This window comes from Podarcis vaucheri (genome assembly GCF_965113315.1).
Source record: "Podarcis vaucheri genome assembly, chromosome: 8".
NCBI classification, from domain to species: Eukaryota; Metazoa; Chordata; class Lepidosauria; order Squamata; family Lacertidae; genus Podarcis; species Podarcis vaucheri.
The window spans coordinates 74,124,990-74,146,569 of record NC_138766.1 but is presented as its reverse complement, the minus strand read 5'-3'; the positions used below and the strand labels follow the sequence as shown (position 1 = coordinate 74,146,569).

The 21,580-nt window shown below is 43.1% G+C and overlaps 1 protein-coding gene across 2 annotated transcripts in view; it reads left to right on the top strand.

The window, feature by feature from the left end:
* The window catches only part of RSPO2 (R-spondin 2), a 113,552-nt gene extending 92,312 nt beyond the window's left edge, over nucleotides 1-21,240 (top strand). For both annotated transcript variants that reach the window (XM_082235931.1, XM_082235932.1), the window contains exon 6: nucleotides 20,396-21,240. In XM_082235931.1, coding sequence (XP_082092057.1) covers nucleotides 20,396-20,505 — 110 coding nt within the window. In that variant the 3' untranslated portion in view covers nucleotides 20,506-21,240. The remainder of the gene's footprint in view (nucleotides 1-20,395) is intronic.
* Nucleotides 21,241-21,580: the final 340 nt, after the last annotated feature.

Below are 21,580 nucleotides of genomic sequence, written 5' to 3'. Positions count from 1 at the left end.
GGATTGGGTATGGAAGAGGCAAGCCCTTAGGCTAACATTAGACAGAGGCCTGTCATGTTGATAGGGCTGTTAGATGGATCAAACTCACGGGGTTTGGTTACAGCAGAAGAAGGAGCGATGGTGTCTTTGATCAGCACTGCCTGCGGAGAGGCTTTCAGGCCAAATGGTATGAGCTTCCTAGGAAAGATATACAAGGCAGCGCTGCACATCAGGTATCAAAGCGTTTTTACTGGCCTAAACAGCTAAAAATGATGATTGAAGCAGGGTTTGAGGCCCAGAGAAAGTCTAGCGGTGGGAAGGACTAATAGGAAAAACATTGCCGAGAACTCACGGAAGGGAAGCCTTGGGGCTTTAACCGGAAGCCCACTGGAATAAGGTATCGACAATCTGATATCGTGTGGCTGAGCAATCACGTCAGTAGGAAGCTGAACAAATTCCATTCCCTTTCAACTGTTTCCCTTCAAGCTCTGGCATCCAAGTAAGGACTTTCTCTACTTTTTGGCTGAGTTGTAAGTTGGGTCACTTTGGAGATCAACGCTATACATACATAGATATTTCATGATGGCTTCTGACTTGAATATTCCTTTCTTAGGTTATAGGTCAGAAGCCCCAAATGACTGATTGATGCTTCCTCAGTGGGAACTAGCGGTCATGCGTTCAACAGTGGTAACTTCTCTGAGCTCTGATGGATAGACAGCTATGGGGAAAGGGCAAGTGTGTGGGCGAAGGAAGTGGCATCTATAAGTTTGGCAAGGACCGTGATACCTCAAGGACTGCCTCTCTCCATATGAACGTACCAGTGAGTTGTCCCCCAAAGAATCTTGGGAACCATAGTTTCCCATAGTGTGGTGTAGCGGTTAAGAGCGGTAGACTCGTAATCTGGTGAACTGGGTTCGCTTCCCCGCTCCTTCACATGCAGCTGCTGGGTGACCTTGGGCTAGTCACAGTTCTCTGAAGTCTCTCGGCCCCACTCACCTCACAGAGTGTTTGTTGTGGGGGAGGAAGGGAAAGGAGAATGTTAGCCGCTTTGAGACTCCCTAAAGTAGTGATAAAGCGGGATATCAAATCCAAACTCTTCTTCTCTTCTTCTACCTGGACCCTGTGATCACCACCTGAGACCCTTCTTTGTGTGCCTCCTCCATGAGAGATCCACAGGGTGGCAACACGAGAATGGGCCTTTCCTGCAGCGGCTCCCTGTTTGTGGAATGCTCTCCCGAGGGAGATTAGGCTGGCACCTTCATTATATACCTTTAGGCACCAGGCAAAAACGTTACTCTTCAATCAGGCCCCTGGCTGACTAACATCCTATAGGCTTTTACATGTTTTGGAGGGTTCTTGGTTTCCTTTGTTCCTATTCTTGTTTTGAGTATGTATTTTGTATTTTTGTCTTGTGTCTTTATGTTGTGATCCGCCCTGAGGTCTGCGAATGAAGAGCAGCATGCAGTTTTAATAAATAAATAAATAAAAATAGGGTGACCTTTTTTTCTCTTTGCTAATCCTAGAAGCCTCTGAGCCAAGATAGGGGAGGTGTGCTTGGTTGTAAGCAGAAAGAGTAAATATGGGAAGAGGGGAGAAGTTGAAACCTGATGGAATAGAGACATTATCCAAGGATGCAGACACTGCAGAATAGAAGGCAGAGGAGTTGTAGCTGTGTATGTGAGAGGGCAGAGAAGGAAGGAAGGAAGGAAGGAAGGAAGGAAGGAAGGAAGGAAGGAAGGAAGGAAACTTACACCATGGGTCGAGTATTAATTCTGCACCTAAATAATCATTTAGTACTGCAAAAAATGCACTAATGCCTGTGCATGCCCACACTTTAGTCCTCAAATTGACACCATTCAGTAGGGACTGTCAGCTGTCACAAACATATCTAGGGTGTGTTTCTTCGAGCGTTTCCAGAGGGTATAACTTAAGCCACTGTGGAAGAGCAAAGAAGCCGCCCCATTTGGCTGGCAGGGCCCCCAGAATAAATGTGATTATCGGGTACAATGACAGTTCTGCAATATTGTCTGCCGCTTGGCATTGCTGTGAACTTAATGGCAGTTTGTGTCACGTGTTTTGCGCATGCCCTAATGCTGTGCAGCTTTGACAGGATGTGGCAACTGAAACTAATCTCACGTTATCATCTTCGCTGAATCTTAGTTTTAATACTTTAATCCTGGGGAATATATCCCATGTGTTGGATCTGAACTAACCTGTCACACTTCTGAGCCCCGATGAAATTAGCGGGAATAATTAGTTGTGCCTCACGTCCTATCAATTTCCATGGTTTTAAACTAAGACTTGCATTGGCTGCATACACACCATACATTTAAAGTGTACCCCCACCAAGAATCCCGGGAACTATAGTTTACCCCTCACATAGCTGCAATTCCCAACACACAGTTAATAAACTATGGTTCCCAAGATTTTTTGGGGGACAACATGTGCTTTAAATGTATGGTGTGTTAGGTAAAGCTAAAGGACCCTGGACGGTTTTGTTGTTTAGTCGTTTAGTCGTGTCCGACTCTTCGTGACCCCATGGACCAGAGCACGCCAGGCACTCCTGTCTTCCACTGCCTCCCGCAGTTTGGTCAAACTCATGCTGGTAGCTTCGAGAACACTGTCCAACCATCTCATCCTCTGTCGTCCCCTTCTCCTTGTGCCCTCCATCTTTCCCAACATCAGGGTCTTTTCCAGGGAGTCTTCTCTTCTCATGAGGTGGCCAAAGTATTGGAGCCTCAGCTTCAGGACCTGTCCTTCCAGTGAGCGCTCAGGGCTGATTTCCTTCAGAATGGATAGGTTTGATCTTCTTGCAGTCCATGGGACTCTCAAGAGTCTCCTCCAGCACCATAATTCAAAAGCATCAATTCTTCGGCGATCAGCCTTCTTTATGGTCCAGCTTTCACTTCCATACATCACTACTGGGAAAACCATAGCTTTTACTATACGGACCTTTGTTGGCAAGGTGATGTCTCTACTTTTTAAGATGCTGCCTGGACGGTTAAGTCTAGTCAAACTTGACCATGGGGTGTGGCGCTCATCTTGCTTCAGGCTGAGGGAGCTGGCGTTTGTCTGCAGACAGCTTTCCAGGTCAAATGGTGTTTACGTGGCATTTGTGTGGATCTTTCCCATTTTTTCTTCTTCATAATTTTGTTCTCATTCTCTTGCTTCTCTTACTCCGACTTACTTTCCCTCCTTTTTTCGTGAGTGTGAAAGGGAGGGTGTCTTATCGAATGACGTGTACTGCTTCTAATTTATTGTCTCAACATATTATTAAAACAAATGTTATAGATGTGATTTATTATTAAAACCAACTGAAATATTAGTGGGGAGGAAGTAACCGAAAGCTATTGTCTATACACACCGAATTTGTGTGTGATGATTCTGGTTTTCATTTTTGCTTCCAAATGCTAATATTTTTGGAGTATATTCCATGTATGCAACTAACCCGGATAAACGATGAGATCCACAGAGGAAAAACAAATCTGAAGGAAATTCTGGAGAAGAAAACCCTTAATGAAGGCTAAGGACAAGTGATCAGGAGGCTGTTGTTAGTAATGTTTTCCCATGGCCTATTTTATGTAACAAACACAACACCATCCACACACAAGGTAGTAACAGGCATTGGGAGTTCCAGAGTTTGCAGGAGTACAAAAACAAATGTACCCCCTAAAGGAGGCCTCGGTCACACCCTAATGCAGACTAAGCATGACTAGTAATAATTGAGTAACTTCTCATCCAGTTTACATGCCATGCCAATTTATAGCATCCTCCCAAGTATCCTTAGAAACAGTTGTGAGGGTTCCAGGAGGAAAGGAGAAAGCTGCCTTTACACCAAATCGGACAATATTTGGACAAAGTGCCCCATGATATTCTTGTTGAGAAGCTGGTAAAATGTGGGTTGCATGAGGTAACTGTTAGGGGCAGTTGAGGCAGCTGGGTCTGTTTAGCCTGCAAAAGGAGTGCCAAAGAGGAGATATGATAGCCATCTTCAAATATCTAAAGGGCTCTCACATGGAAGATAGAGCAAATTTGTTTTCTCCTGCTCCAGAGGGTAGGAACCAAACCAACGGCTTCAAGTTACAAAAAAGTAGATTCCAACTAAACATTAGGAAGAACTTTCTGGTGGAAAGAGCTGTTTGACAGTGAAACAGACTCCCTCAGAAGGTGGTGGACTCTCCTTCATGGGAGGTTTTTAAACAGAGGTTGGATGCTCCAGTTGAGATTCCTGCATTGCAGGGCGTTGGCTGAGATTGTCTTGAGGGTCCCATCTAACTCTACAGTCCTATGAGTCCACTGTGGTCCACTTAGCTACATATTGTCCACTCTACATGGACTGGGAGCTTTCTTCTGGGGCTCCTCAGAGGGGTCTTTCCCAGCCATTTCTGCAGATGCCTGACATTGAGCCTGGGCCTTTTTCTTTGGCCCAGTTGTGGAATCACTGCTGGGTTGCATTTGGCTTTCTTGGTCCATCAGCTGAGCAGGCCTATTACAAAACTCACTAGACATGGGGGTAAACTATGTGCATGTTTACTCAGAAGTAAGTCCCACTGGGCTCAAGGGGACACCATCCGTTGTATGTTTAAGATGGCAGTGCTGAAAGCAAAAGAGGCAAATTCCATGCAAGCCCAGCATTGCAATTTAATAAGTTGTTGCCGCAAGCTTCACCTTCCAGCATTTTTTGCTCAACAGGGCTCTTGACAGGTCACGTGGGCCATCCAGCCACCAAATTCTCCCTTTTGGGAATGCAAACAGCTCACATAATTGTTTGAGAGAATAGCTGGATGGGTTAAGCAAGGGGAGGTTTAAGGTTTCTGAGCTATTTTGCAGAAAATGAAGTGATAACATTTACTGCTGGTGGTTGCATGGTTCAGTAACTAATTTTTTTTCTTAAAAAAAAAAGTTTGTTTATGCTTAGTTTGGACGAAGCTAATACCAGGCGAGTTTTATAATCAAATTTTCCCCTAACAATCATACTTCCCTTTTAAAAATAGGAGCTAGCAATGACCTTACTGAGGTCTTTTTTTATTCTTTTTTTAAATGTAAGCTATAACTCCAAGCAGTATCCTGCCTCGCTTGGACTTTTTGCTGTGCTTTCATGCCAGGACTTTCGCTGGAAAATAAAAGCAGGGAATAATAATTAGATCTGGTTCGCTCCTCCTTGAAGCATCGCTCCATGTTTATAACCGCCTAGATTTGTTTTTTAAAGGGGAGGAAAACAGCAGGAAATTGAGTATTTAATTATGGACATAATTCTGAAATTTGGAGATGTTCATTTGTTTCATGAGCCAAGGTTCGTATCGGCTTTTGATTTTTATAGTCCCCAACACATTTGGCTCATACATTCTACTGCAGACATTTTTAAAGTGAAAATGACTTCGAAAGGCATTTGCTGACTTGCATGGTTTCTTGAACTGCTGAGGGTTTTAAACCTAATTTCTAAGCTCCTGCCTGAACCTGGCATGGCCTGTTTCAGAAATGAGTGCGATCTAAGAAAGAGCTACTGTTGTATGGCATGTTTGAATTGTTGCAGCTGTTCAGAACCATTCATGACCTTCCTAGTTTCATTAAAGTGGACCTTTACTTTTCTGAGTGGGGTTCAAGCCAAGTTTCCAGAGATAATTGCTAGCGCTTTCTCCTTTGGAAACTTCCCCCATTGAAATATTTGCTTCCAATGATGTTTGCAGGACCGTAAGTGTAAGGGGAGGGAGGTACTGTGGAATCCTGGCCTCCTCAAACATACTGGGTTTTCATTAGAAAAAAAACCCAAAACTGAATTTCGTAAAATAGTTCTCTTCTCAAAAAATCCATTAAAATGAATATTTTAAGATAAAATAATTTAGAAATGCACGTTGAGATAAAAATAGTTATTATATTATGTCTGTCATGATGAAATATATATTCAAAACCAAAATGTTCTACAGTTTTTTAAAAAACAACAACAACTCAAATGACTTAAAATTAAATGGACATAGACCACAAATACATAGATTCAGCCAACCCTAATGTACACTTCCTTGACATTTTAAAAATTAAATTAAATTTCATTTTACATTTAATACAGTGGGTAGTATTTAACTTACTCAGATGCATTGAAATGAATGCCCATGACTAAGGCCCATTAATTTCCAGACGTCTTTTCTGAAGAAAACGTAGTTGAATACCACTCAATCAAATTACTTTAAATGGTATTGGGTTGTATGCAATGATAGCCCTACTCAGAGTAGAGCCATTGCAGTCTAGGTCAGTTCTGGATCTACTCTGGCTAGAGCTAGCACCATTAGGGCCAAGCTACATGTTACATTAAATGTGTAATCACATTTGACATATTTTTTCTTCTACGCGGTCAGGGTTAGGGTGGGACTGTTGCATGTGGGAAGGCTCCAGCCAGTTGTGAGGCTAGCAGCTTCCCTCTCTTGCCAAAGAGAGAGGGACCGCCAAAGTACAAGATGGCCCCTTTATTCCACATAACTACATAAGCCAGCTGGACTGGCAGATGACTCTTATTTAAACCCTGGCAACGGGAAGGCATCCTCCCTTCCCCTTAGGGCAGCAGCTAGCTTAGGTAGTGCATTGCAAGCTGTGTCAAGCACAGAGAAGGCGCTGTGCTCAAATGCCTCACCACCGGTCTCTATCCCCCAGCATCTGCCGCCTAAGGCAGCCGCCTCACTCTGTCCAATGGTAGGACCACACCATCCATACATTCCACATATACAGACAATTGATGCTATAACCAGAGATCCTTTTAGTGATCTTCCAAGACGAAACAGCTATATATAGTTATGCGACCTTCTTTTATATCAGTCTTTCATATTTCTATTTCCCTTGGTATGTCACCATAACTCTGATTGCTGTGCTGGCAGCAGTGGGTCAGGGTGTTTGGCTGTCAACCAGAAGATTGGTGGAGCCCACCCAGGGACAGCTGTGGTCAGGAGTCTTGCATTGCAGGTGCTTGGACTAGATGACCCTTCCAACTCCTCTTCTTTTTAAAATAATCTTTTTTATTTGATTTTTCAAATATCAATTTATAACAAAACCAAATACATTTCCATATACAGAGATTTCTCTGAATCTCGCGACTTCCCCCCATCCCCTCTGTGGGTCCTAATGTCAACATATTCAACTGCATAATCTATATTTTATATCTATCCATATTATCTATTGTATTTGTTACATTACAAGTAGGATTAAAATTCTGCTAATGTATTCATCTGCTTACAGTGGTCACCTAAATAAATCATGAACTTTTCCCATTCTTTCTTAACGTTTTTGTCCTCTTGGTTCCTGAGCTTTCTGGTCAGCTTTGCCATTTTGACATAGTCTATCAGCTTAGTTTGCCATTCCTCTATGGTAAGGACTCTTTCTTCTTTCCATCTTTAGGCTAGTAGCATCTGTGTGGCTGTTTGTCACATACATAAAAAATCTTTTCTGCTCCTTTGGAATGTTGGTACCTAGTAATTTGTAATAAAAAAGCTTCTGGTTTTTAAACAAAAGTTATTTTAAACATCCCCCCCCCATTTCATTATACAGTGGTACCTCTGGTTACATACTTAATTCGTTCTGGAGGTCCGTTCTTAACCTGAAACTGTTCTTAACCTGAAGCACCACTTTAGCTAATGGGGCCTCCCGCTGCCGCTGTGCCACTGCCACACAATTTCTGTTCTCATCCTGAAGCAAAGTTCTTAACCCGAGGTACTATTTCTGGGTTAGCGAAGTCTGTAACCTGAAGTGTATGTAACCTGAAGCATATGTAACCCGAGGTACCACTGTATATCATCTCCCATAAAGCTTTTATTATCTTACACGACCACCACATATGATATCAATAGCAAGACCCTTCCGCCTCTTCAATTCTATTATTCTTCTCCCTAATCTACAGCATTCCCAATAAATTGTACAGTTGAATCTTCGCCTGCACCTTACTGAACATTTTCAATCAAGCTTTGATTTTCTTGTCTACCAAATGGTTATAATCATAGAATTGTAGACTTGGAAGATACAATTGTAGGTAGAATATAGACCAAAGCTTAAAGCCAGGATGCAGAACATGTTCTTAGACTAGAACTCTCAACACCCCTGATAATTGATAATTGCTGGCTGGGGGCTGATGGGAATTGGAGTCCAACAGCAATGGGGAACCACAAGTTCCCCATCCATTATCTGTGATAGTTCCTTGCCATAAAGGACCGCTGAAGCCTTTCCATTGGCCATGCTCCTGCTTTTGTAGCACTTTGTACAATCTGCTGTGGGTATCAGGAGTCGCTACAGTTCCATATTACATCCCGAAAACTGTTGCTCTGGTTTCTCTGCAAAAAAATCAAATGATTAAAAAAAAAAGTTTTCTGTGATTGATGTACATCGGCCTGCGTCAGTGCTGTTTCTGGCCAATTTTTCTTCTAGCCAACAGCTCCCAGGGCATCTTTCTTGTTTTAAGAAAGAAAAAGAAAGAAAGAAACATGTTTGCTTAATTTGTACCAGTTCAACAAATGGAGGATTTTAAAAAGAAATGATGTCTGCTTAATTTGTACCAGTTCAGCAAACTGAGTATTTTAAAAAGGAAATTAAGAAAAACTTGCATATGCAATTTCTAGAGGGAGGATTGCATGGATTATACTGAGACAAAGTGGAAAAAGAAAGGAAACACGTGAAAAATTAGAAGTATGTCGTCTGTCCCCCCTCCCTTAGTAATCAAAGCTAGGTTTCTGTAGCCTTGTTCCATGTTTTGGGTTAGGCTGCAATGTAGGTTAAAAACTAATTCATCATTGACCTGCAATTCCAAACCCCAACCACAATCGTTCTAACAATAAACTTTAGAAAGAAGTTATGGTTGTTGCTGGTATTTTTTCCTTATGAGGTTCACCTGCGGTGCTTAAACAGGCACATACCTGGGTGCAGCTCTAGGAACTGAGTCTTGAAACTGAAATTGTACATGCTGGCAGGGAAATGTTTCTTGAAGTGATGCTTAAGATTCCTGCTGGGTCCTGTACCGAAATCGCTGGTGCGGTGGGCTGTTATGCTAACCTTATGTTTCCCAAGAGCCAAGTTCAAATCTTCATTTCATATTTCATAAGTAAAGTGATTTTTGTTGGCTGTGAGATGTGGCTTGCGAGATGATTAATTTACTTTGCTTCGGCCGGAGCCATCCTTTCAGCCTGTGGTTCCTCTGATTGGATCAGCTAAGATGGGTTTTGGCTCAAGTTTGGAAGCAGCTGCCGGCTGACTCCCCTCCCCCCTTATTTATTTATTTATTATTTTATCTATTTTATTTTATTTTATTTTAGCTTTAAGCAGTGTTCAGGGATCGTACATAGCGTTTGTATCAGCGAAGAATTTGAGAGTGATCCACTCTAGCCTATGAGATGTTAAGTTCCCTAGCAAGTAAACATTACATTTATGAGAAAACAGATCTGCTTTCAGAAGCTGGCAACAAATGGCAACTGCCACATGGAATTTTAGGGCCAAGGGGGATGAAATACAAGTAGATCAGGGCCAGGTTTTTATTTTCATTTTTTAAAAAAACAAAAACTTTACAGATGAGCTTGTGGCTTACGAATATCTTGTCAGCAGTAAACTCTTGAATGGTGTTATTCATGAAGGTATCTTACATCACCCCTCTCCATTGTCCTGTAGATTAAGATGATCCATTCTTGTGTAAATACAGTTTAAAATTGCCCAGCTATCTCCACAGGGCATTTGCCTGCTGGTTGTTCTCCGTAAAGAAAGGTGTGAGTCAAGACTCCTCATGATAGCTGCTGTTTCCTTCGATGATTGAGGAGCACTTACTTAGAGCACCCCAGTTCAGATCTCCACCAGGCCCCCCCCAAAGGAACAGAAATGCTGCTGTGCTCGTAGGCTTCCCACAAGCCTCTGGTTGGCCACTGTGACAAGAGGATACTGGACTAATTGGGCCACTGGCCTAATCCAGTGGGTCTCTTCTTACGGTTATCCTTGAGGAATGGCACTAAGAGGAGGAGGAGGAGTTTGGACTTGATATCCCACCTTTCACTCCCCTTGTTGTTGTTTAGTCGTTTAGTCATGTCCGACTCTTCGTGACCCCATGGACCAGAGCACGCCAGGCACTCCTGTCTTCCACTGCCTCCCGCAGTTTGGTCAGACTCATGTTTGTAGCTTCAAGAACACTGTCCACTCCCCTTAAGGAGTCTCAACGCGGCTAACAATCTCCTTTCCCTTCCTCCCCTACAACAAACACTCTGTGAGTTGAGTGAGGCTGAGAGACGTCAGAGAAATGTGACTAGCCCAAGGTCACCCAGCAGCTGCATGTGGAGGAGCAGGGAAGCGAATCCATTTCACCAGATTATGAGTCCACTCTTAACCACTATACCACACGGGCCCTCCAACTACAGGGTTGGAGTTCCGTCACCTCAATGATTCAGGTTGCAAGAAGTTTTAGGGCCGGGGTGAAGAACCTCAGGGGACAAATGTGCTCCACCCCAAGCCTCTCTATCTAGCCCTTGAGATGCTGCCCAGGTGAAGTCCCCACTTCATGCCTCATCCTGAACCTGCTCTAACCAGAGTCCCCCTTGAGTGGTTGTGCCTGACTACAATGTGTTAGTCAAGGGTAAGAAATGTCACTTCATTGCCTGGATAGGTCACTTCCTCGTCCACACTGAGAAAATATTGGAGGTGAATACCTTCTGAAGTGTTCTTCTGACCACCTTCTTTTGGAAGAATCTCAGTGCAGGTGATGTGCAAACAACAGCAGCATCAGTCCCAGTCAGGGATGGAGAAACCTGTCAGTCTCCATCTCTTTCCATTTCTCCTTTCCCTTTTTTAAATGTAATTTTTAAATTAATTTTCAGCATATCATTTTCAACGGTAATTAAACATATTTTAACATCTTATACAATGTTTTGACTTCCATCAATCTCACCTGAAAATTTTCCACTCTAATATCTAAATATACATTTCCCACTTCTTCAATTACGTTTAATTCATAACTAATATCACTTTTTTGACCAAACTGCGGGAGGCAGTGGAAGACAGGAGTGCCTGGCGTGCTCTGGTCCATGGGGTCACGAAGAGTCGGACACGACTAAACAACAACAGCAACAACAACAATACCACTGTTCTTTCTCTAATTTGCGATGTTTCATACATTCCTCTTTACACAGCTTCTTGTAGTCCTACTAGCGTCATTTGTTGGTTACAAGTGCTCCTCAGATAGTTCGTATATTTGTTCCAATCTTCTGTAAATCTCTAGTCCCACAGGTTTCAAATTCTTCCTGTCATTTTGTCCAATTCTGCATAGTCCATTAATTTTGTTTGCCATTCTTCTTTCGTTGGCATCTCTTATTGTTTCCATTTCTGGGCTAATAATACTCTTGCCGCTGTTGTTGTGTATAAAAACAATTTAACATCTTGCCTATTAATATCCTCTCCTATAATACCAAGTAAAAATGCTTCAGGTTTTTTTTAAAAAAAATGTATATTTCAACATCTTTTTCCATTTCCCCTTTTCCAATCATAAGTTCAATTTGTCCCATTTCTGCTTCACTCTGTGATTCCCGCATATTTCTTCTAATATACACATTTATATGCATGTTTACCTCATATACACATTTTTGCACGCATTCCCCCCCCATGTAATGCATTTTCTACATTAATTTCAGCAGTGAGTGTGGTTTTCATGTGAACCTTTCCCTCAAATAAGCTTTTTGGATGCATTGTTCGGTTTCAGGTCTGCCTCACATCATCTGGAGAAGGGCGAGTTTCGAAGGAAGTTGAGTCTCAATTCGTGTATGGGTTCAGGAGGTACCAGTTATATTGATTTGCAAAAAAGTACTGACCGAATGAATCATCCCCTGCAATCCCTAGTCTCAGTGGGTGATGCACAGTTCAGAATAAAATCTGGGAATCGACTAAGCATCCAAAAGAGTGAAGAAATACAGTAACCTAGCAAAGTTCATTTTCAAGGTCCCCTGAAGTCCACAGATGATGAGGAAACAGGCTGCTTCTTGGAGACTAAAGCAGAGACATTAATACGTGTGCTAAATCTTTCACCAGAAGACAGAAATATCTGAGTATACATTACAATTTGAATAAATCAAACCTGTCTTTATCTGAATGAATAAAAATAGCTATGCCAACTATAACATTACCTGGGTAATCTTTCTCTCTTCTTTCTTTCTTTCTTTCTTTCTTTCTTTCTTTCTTTCTTTCTTTCAAGCACAGATTGAAGGAGACATTGATTCCAGACTAAGTTAGATGCACCTAGGCTTAACTGAAACCAAAAATATGTATTTCGCTTCAGGTTTTACAATATATAAGAGGCAGGTTTTTTTTAAAAAACAAAACAAAAACAAAACAATTTTAATGTGGTCTTTTGGCTGACAATGAGTAGCAGCTTCCTTTTTAGTAAATTGTTAAACTTCCTTCAGTATTTTTTAAAGACACTGATGCACACTCAGTTCAGATGTCTCAGTTCAGCAATGATTTCATGGAACAGGTGCTCATGCACCAAGTGGCAGAGAAGACTTTCTGGTTTGTTAAACCACAGTTTCTCAATGATGTCCAGACGAGGAAACTCTGGTTTAAGCCCAGCCTTCCCCAATGTGGTACTCTCCAGATGTTCTGAAATACAACTCACATCAACCCCAAACATCATGGCAAATGGTCAGGGATGATGGGAGTTGCAGTCCAAAACACCTTGAGGACATTTGCTTAGGGAAGCTGGTTTAAGCACTCCCTACAAACCAAGATTGCATATTGCAAAGTCCCAGTGACTTGGTTCAGACTTAACTATTGTTGCTGGATGAACTATGGTGGTGGTGGTGGTGGTGGTTTTGAGAACAAGCAAGTGATGAGCTTGGCAGCTACTCTTCTCCCATTACCTAGTGCAAACCATAGTTTTCTGGACATTAAAGTCTGGACATAAGGTTCTTTCCTAGGAAAAACTGATAGTAAATTATTTGCTTTCCTAAATTGTGCCAACCTGGGTTTTTATAAGAATATTTCAGTTCCACAGAAACTAGAATGAATTTAAAATGGCACAGCAGCAAAGCTTTGTAAACTTCACCCGTGATTGTGAACATCCATGTCTGCACAATTATCATCAAGTTGGAGGTTTATATTTTATGGAAAAATTTGTGAGCACGACTGGTTTAGTAGCTCTGAAGCAATGATGAATATCTTCATGTTGACCCATCCAAACATGACGTGAACCTCCCCAGGCGGTGTCTCTGCGCCAGACATAGCTACAGACTCCGGGCCAGAAGTACAGCAAAGCTCTAGGCTCAGGGCATATGGAATAAAGATAGACTTCTAAGTTAAACAAATACTAATACAAATAGCTGCTGGCGGTACAAATGATCTTCTTTTTCCTGTTTGCAATGTAAGTTGCATGACAGCTTCTAGCTAGCGATTGTTGAGCATGCAAGACTCGAAATGGGTCTCTTTTGGTATAAGTGTACATTTGGACAGGAGCTATAGCTTAGTGGTTTGTATATGGCAGGTACCTGAATTTAAATGGCGGGTGGCCTGCATTCCTCTGAAGGTAGTTGGACTCCAGCTCTCATCAGCCACAGTCAGCATGACCAGTGGCCAAGGGCAATGGGGAACTGGTGAGTTCCAACAACATGTGGATGTCCAACAGACTGTCCAGGCCTGCTTTAAGGGATCTTAGGACTCACTGAATGGGAGTTGTAGTCCAATGACATTAGGAGGAACACGGGGTTCCCCATCTTAGGGCTGGGAAAGACCTTTGCCTGAGACCTTGAAGAGTTGTCTGCTTGCAGAGTGGACAGCCCTGAGCTAATGTGTTCTGAAGCACTACAAGGGTGCAGAACGCAGAACTAGACTTCCTATGTGTCAGTTGCTCTATATACATGATAAAACAGTGCTTTTTTTCTAGAAAAAGAGGTGCTGGAACTCACCATGAATGCCTCCCTTGTTCTCTTATAATGGCAATGGCGTCCACCTGAGAGGCACCAGAACTCAGTTCCGGCGAGTTCCGGCCAGAAAAAAGTCCCTGACCACAAGTACAGTATTGTTTTTCTGCCCTTTTGCAGGAGGAAGGGGTTTTTGTGTGTGCCCTTCATCTTATTTATTTATCATACACCTCTCTAACAAGTAGCACTCTGCAAATGAAAAACTGGCTATGAGCAAATACATTCCCAACATTTTGACGTTTCGTAGAAAAGGTCCTTAATGGAGCATAATCTGATTTGCATTGTGGAAATTAAATTTTACCGGCGCCACAATCACGGGATTCCCCTCCCCTTCTTTGCGGCATTGGGAGAGAGAAAAAGAGAGAAGGTATGCCAAGCAGAGCCTGGTGAGAACACAGGGAGGCAAAGTATCTGCTTTTGAAACGTTAAGCAGGGCGAAATCTAAGCCAGAATGCGGGACGTGGTGCATTTTTCCGTGTTCTCCTGATGTTTTGTCTAAAGACCTGTTTAACTGATCCCTAACCATCAGCTGCAAGTTGCTTTTAATTTAGTGGTCCGCTGCGAGCACCGAACATTTTCACAGCTGTTAAGTAGTAGTTACTTTGCTTTCAAAGAAGCACCCCGAAGCTCTGCTTGTTAATCACAAAGCACCCTGGTGGTCATTGTTTTGTGTTTGAACAGCCCACTTATCCACCTTGGTAGTTTCCTAGAGGTAATGACCCAAAGTAGGCTAATAAACCCTTTCATGGTGTGGCAGCTCTTTCATCTCCATCCTTTACTTTATTGATCTCCATTGAAGCACCGAATGGCTTTGTAGTATAATTGCACTTAAGGAGTTGTGTGTGGATGCTCTTGGTGGGAGTAACAGGGATTTGAAGGCAATGATTTTGAAGTTCAGTAACTGAATAAATGTGGGAATGTTGAGTGTGGAGAGCAGGTTTTGTCCCCTTGGAAATATCAAGGACCTAGATGAACCTGCTCTCAAGCAGCATGTTGCTGTTGTTTAGTCATTTCGTGACCCCATGGACCAGAGCACGCCAGGCACTCCTGTCTTCCACTGCCTCCCGCAGTTTGGTCAAACTCATGTTAGTAGCTTCGAGAACACTGTCCAACCATCTTGCCCTCTGTCTTCCCCTTCTCCTTGTGCCCTCAATCTTTCCCAGCATCAGGGTCTTTTCCAGGGAGTCTTCTCTTCTTATGAGGTGGCCAAAGTATTGGAGCCTCAGCTTCACGATCTGTCCTTCCTGTGAGCACTCAGGGCTGATTTCCTTCAGAATGGAGAGGTTTGATCTTCTTGCAGTCCATGGGACTCTCAAGAGTCTCCTCCAGACCAGAATTCAAAAGCATCAATTCTTCAGCATTGCATTGGCTTCCCCATAGCCTAAGATCTGGAGAGGCCCTGTTCTGATGCAACTCCCTTCATATATTACATTGGCTTCTTCTAGTAACAGGTCTTTCTTTCTGGGACTCCTGTCCTATGGAAACTCATCTTCAAGGAGCCCAATCAAGTTCCAGGACTCCGTATATTTTGAACGTGGGTGAAGATAGGGATGAGCAAGACAGTTTCTCATTTTTCCAATATTAACTTCAGTTCTCCACATCAGTTTCCCCACAAAAAAGAAACCCTCTCAAAAGTTCATCAGCGTTTTAGTGTCCCTTTGTCCTAATATGCACACCTTTCTGAGCAATCTTGACTTGTCGGAGAACTGCATTGCAAAATTTGGAGAACTGCCAATTTCACTTTGCGTATTCGGAATGGGAAATGCAAACCAAACCGAAATTCTCCCCCGTCCCCTAGGCGCGAGGCTTGCTAATTTGGTTTCCATCCGTTGTCTGTTTTTAATTTGTAATTCCGAAGTCTATTCTGATGGTTTCTTGTTCGCTGTGGTTTTGGTATTGCAATTCTCTGTATTTTATGGTGTGCCACTCTGTGTGTGCTCTAGGCACCAACCAGCAGGGTAAATGTGTAATTAACAATGACAGAGATGCCATTAGCTAAGCGCCATGGATTTTTCAATCCTTCAGTTTCTAACCAGTCTTTAACTAAAGGTCAATGCATACAAGATGGTCACCATGAGTGAGCTGCAGAACCAACCCTCTCTACAGTGAGTGGTTCCCAGCTGAAGGATTTGCCATGTAGATCACCATCATTCTGTTAAGAGTCTTACCAGCAATGGCAGGTAATGTCTTGCAGGGACATGGCGATTCTTGACAGACATCCTGCAATGCACTCTACGCGGGGCTACCTTTGAAGGTGACTCGGAAACTACAACTAATCCAGAACGCGGCAGCTAGACTGGTGACTGGGAGCGGCCGCAGAGACCACATAACACCGGTCTTGAAAGACCTACATTGGCTCCCAGTACGTTTCCGAGCACAATTCAAAGTGTTGGTGCTGACCTTTAAAGCCCTAAACGGCCTTGGTCCAGTATATCTGAAGGAGCGTCTCCACCCCCATCGTTCTACCCGGACACTGAGGTCCAGCACTGAGGGCCTTCTGGCAGTTCCCTCACTGCGAGAGGCCAAGTTACAGGGAACCAGGCAGAGGGCCTTCTCGGTAGTGGCGCCTTCCCTGTGGAACACCCTCCCACCAGATGTCAAAGAGAAAAACAACTACCAGGCTTTTAGAAGACATCTGAAGGCAGCCCTGTTTCGGGAAGCTTTTAATGTTTGATGTATTATAGTATTTTAATATTCTTTTGGAAGCCGCCCAGAGTGGCTGGGGAAGCCCAGCCAGATGGGTGGGGTATAAATAATAAATTATTATTATTATTATTATTATTATTATTATTATTATTATTATTATTATTATCCTATGTTTACAGCTGGGGTAGGGATCACTCACCACAGGGAGACTATTTCAACTTTTGCAGCACAGTTTTGCAAAGGAGGCATTCCACTTGGGGCACATTCACACGACAGTCGCTTGTGCTTCCGGTTGTGCAAAACTAGAGGGGCAAGATGCATTGCTTAGAGCCAGACACCAGAGGCGGATTGCGGGTACAGCTGGATGAGCACCCTCGACCCTCCTTAGGTTGGGCTGATTGAGAAATGATCCAAGTTATTCACAAAATAAATTAGAATAGCTCCATCGATTTTCTAAGCCAATCTGACATTTGAAAAATAAGCCCACCTCCCAGTTTTCTGCTCAATGTCCCAATAGAACTGGGGGAAACATTGACTCTCTGGATGCTGAACTACAACTCCCATCAGCCCTAGCAAGCCTGGCCCAAAATATTGGGATGTCATTCAGAAACATATAGAGGGCTGCATACCTGCTTTAGAGGCATGGAATGTCCCAATATTGATGGGATGCCATCCTATTGGAAATACCATTCTGATCTCTCGAGGTTTCGGAGGCCATGTCTAGATTATCGTCAGCCTCAGCTCCAGCTTCCACTGTTTTATTATTTTGCCTGCTCATTTACTGCTGATGTTTCACATTATACTCTGTGTTTCATAGATATTGTTTGGATTGCTATATGGAAGCCAGTTTGGGAGCCTGAGAATGTCAAACAAGCAAATCAATAAACAGCTTGAGATCTCTGCATCTGTAACTGAGATGGCGGTTTAGTTACCTTTTGTAGAAAAGAGAAGTAGAAATGGGGAGGATGGAAAAGGATCAAAGGTGAACAAGTTTCCACAAGGAAACTTGGAATTGTAGCCCTAGCATGAAGGATGTTTAGGAAGGATTTGTAGGAAGGCAAATGGGGTCCGACAGAGCCTTAATGAGGCGTAGCCACATTTTCTTAATTTTCTGTGGGAGAGCTAAGGATGCACTTCAGCTCCCATTCCTGCCAACAGAATAGGCTTGGCTGGATCATGCCCTTGACATGTTTTTCTTTTTAAATCTAGCAGGAAAAATAGCTTGTGTGGCACCTTCCAAAATTGTGGGTATTACCCAATGTTAGCGATGCTGCAGATCAACTGAAATTAATGAGCACTAATTTCACTGGGCCATCTCTAAGTCAAACTTAGTTGGATACAGTACTTTACATGGGATCCAAGTCATTTCCACTAACACCACCACAACAAAATAGGAGAGCAATAAATTAATTCTACCACTCTGGATTTTAAATGTGAATATCTAGTGCCCTCCTGTGGCTGAAGGATGCATATTCTAACCTAAAGAAACTACAGGTGACTCCTGTTGCCAAGCAGATGAAGGCCTTGCCCATGCATGGTATTGAATTGTACTATAATAAAGAATTGTTATGTAAGCGTGAGATGCATATATTTTATAATGTTGTTGGACAAAGCACCGGCCTTTCGTTCTGGTGCATCCATCCACTCCCTGAATTGCTGCAATCTATGATTTTTCCACCTTCCTTGCACCCTTAACAAAACACAGCCCCCAAAATTATTTGGGAGAAGCCATGACTGTTCAAAGTGGTATAATACCACTTTAAATGTGTGAATGTGGCCTTTGAAGGGCTTGGGCCACATGGCCCAACAGCGTCTTCTACAAATTATTTCAGTGTGTAAAGAAGTTTGTGTGACTCTGCCCCCAATTGTGTGACTATTACGGAGCAGCATGAAACCTGAATTTGTTTATTTCTCCTCCTCCCTCCCCTTTCATTGTCCTTTTATGCCGTTCTGCTTAAGCTGAGTTCTAATCGCATCCCTGTGCCAAATTTCAAAAAGGAGGTCCCTTTCATCCCAGCCCCTCAAAGCTTGGACAGTCTTAGCATCTTCAAATATGCTTTTGCTGAGGGTGCATTTAGAATAGGGAAACACCACCAGAATAGTGTTTGCTGTGGGTTGCTGGGATAGCCTGTGATCTAGAATCTCTTAAGTCTACTGCGTTTCATTGCCCTTTCACGGGGGACATGACGTATTTTCAAAAGCATGCTCGCAATTTGATCCAGTTCTCACTCAGAGGAGGAACAAATGACATTAGACTGCTTCCCCTTGGAAAAAATGGAGGGCCGTGCTCTGAACTGCTGGCTTAATTAGTTCAAGGGACTGCCTTGGAAAAAGCGGAGTTTGTTCTTTACTCCATAAAATTCTGCTTGATGCGTTTTTAAACAGAAGAAGCTGTCTTATATTGGGTCAGCCTGTTGGTCCATCTGAGCTCAGCTTTGGAATGACAGCAGGTCTTCAGGGTCTTCAGATGGGAGGCTATCTCCACCTTACCTAGAGATTAAACCTGGGTTGTGGAAAGGTGATGCTGTTCCACTGAACTATGGCCCTTCCCATAAAAGGAAGATGCCAAGTCAGACGATTGGTCATATCTAGTACTGTCTACACCAAATTACAGAAGCACTGCAGGGTTTTGAGACAGGGGGCTCTCCCAGCCCTATCTGAAGATCCCAGGCGAGGTGGCAACTTGAAAAATAATAATGGGGGTGGGCACGTAAGCCCTGCCTGGCATAATCAATGTGGGGTGGGGATTACCTTGCCCCCCATATTTTATTCAAGTTGGCACTCCTGGGAAGAGCAGTCATTGTTGTGCTACATCATCTGGCCCCGCTCCCACTGAAACCAGTAATACCATTCAGGGCTGGAGCTAGGAATGGTGGGGTCCTTGTTTGCATTTTATTGAGATGCTAACAAATGCACACTTCTCGAAGCAACGCATGACCCAAAACACAGCCATCCTTTGGAAATTGCACTTTTGCTGAATGTTGCAATGCAGTTGTCCAACCAAACAGTGGGTTGTATTTAGTGCAGGGTCCTGTCAGTGCAAGGACTGCTACTAGTACACTGGGGTTTTCCTCTCTCGCTCTCTTCCTCCTCCTTCTCCTATGCACCCCCATATATATATATTTTCTAGGGGTTCCCCCAACCCTCTAGAGCAGATTTAGGGAGGGTACAGTGGATGCGCAAGAAGAGGAGGAGGGAAAGTCCCATTATGCAAGTGGAAATCTTCGTGTTGATGGGACAAGTCCATGGAACACTGCCACAAAAAGGCATTATATTAAGGGAAATTGCTTGCATGAATGTATATACATCAATCAAAACAACAATGTATTTTTAAGGAGAAATGGGTACTAAAATGCTGATGGGTTTTTTTAAAAATGCAAATGGTTGTAGAAATGTGGAAAACTTAATTTAAGACGGGAAGAATGAGAAACTGGTGGAACCAAAACGGACAGATGTGCCCATTCCTAGTTGGAGCACACTTGAAAGCTGCTAAAGATGACCTCCCTGCAGTGACTGGTGTTCATGTGGCTTCCCAACATTTTAAAAGCGCTGCATGGAACTTGACCATGACCTTATTCATCCTCCTCCCTCTCCACATTCCTGGTGCCCATCGGAGGGAGTGTAGAGGATTGCCACGTGATGCCCCAACTCCATTCATTATAGCAGCTATGGATGAGGATCAGTTGCTGCGAGGAGTCCATTGTCGCTGGCTTTGTCTCTTTTCTTTTGGGCATGGGCTCCAGCTGTCCGATACAACCATTTTTGTAGTCATTCTCTCTCTCTTCTCCCCGTCTCTCAAAAAGGTATGTCTTTTTCTAATTGCTCACTGTTGGCTTACGATGTGTGTGTGCTCTTTCTTATAGGAAAGAGGACACCGAAGATAAAAGACAAGAAGAAGAAGAAAAAGAATTTAATGGAGCGAGCACAGAAGCAGCACAGCCTCTTCTTAGCTACAGACCGAGCCGGCCAATAGAGACTTTGGTCATGTGTTTCTGTTGTTCTTTTATTTTTATTTTTTTTGCAAAATGCACAGAAGCTGCTAAATGCTCCTGCACACTGATGCACTGCAATTCAGCTGCTGCTTTGACAGTATTGGTTGCAAATAACTTGTGGAGGGGGGAAAAAAGAGAGAGGATATGTCCACAAGCTTGTTTGTATGTGTGTTATTTATACTTTTGTCATTGTCGTTATTGCCGTCGTCGTTGGTTTACCCCCCCTCCAAAAAAAACCCCCCTGGAGACTCCAGGGACAGAACAAGCGCACTGAGTTGAATCAGTGGGTGTGGGTATCCCAAAAGCTCTTCTTTTTGTTTCGTTTTCTGTTTTGACTTCAGTCGGTGCCTGCAAGATGGAGGCAGCCAGCGTCTTGGCATAGAATGTTGCAGCAGGAGCTTCGGGCTGCAAATCATCGCTGGGTGATGACGGACCTGTGCATATTTATATAAGGAAAGGAACTCGGGGGAGTTTAGCGTTGCATATATGTCCTCTCGTTTCTCATCTTGTACATTTTTCAAGAGTAAATAACACTAAGCAGATATTCATAGATAATGTACTTTTTGTCCTCAGCACCTGTTGTATTGGAACAGTTGTATAGTCAAACTGCTCTCGACTGATATATCACAGGAGTTGCTGCTTAGTATTTCTGGAGCATAGCAGTTCCCATGTGTACATATTATGCCGTCTACGTATAAATAAACCTATTTACAATACGCCTGTGTCTGTTTTTCTGTATATGCAAGTCATTACTCATCTTCGGTGTCGGGTCACTTTGGTTCCAGTTAGGGATTGGGTGGGGTGGTGGAATGTGAACCTAACCAAATTTTGCAGTTCCTGAACCAGCAGGGCAGCCGAAAACACTTCGGAATTTCCAGTGCTCCGAATTTTGCGATGCACATTTCTCACCAAAACATGCATTACAATGTGGGCATTGGTGAAAAGTATGTGCAGCAATGCAAATAGCGGACAAATGTGCAGAATTATGAGAAATGATTTGTTTACAATGTCTGCAAATGTGTGAAGAAATGGGATGAACTGATCCCATCTGTTTAA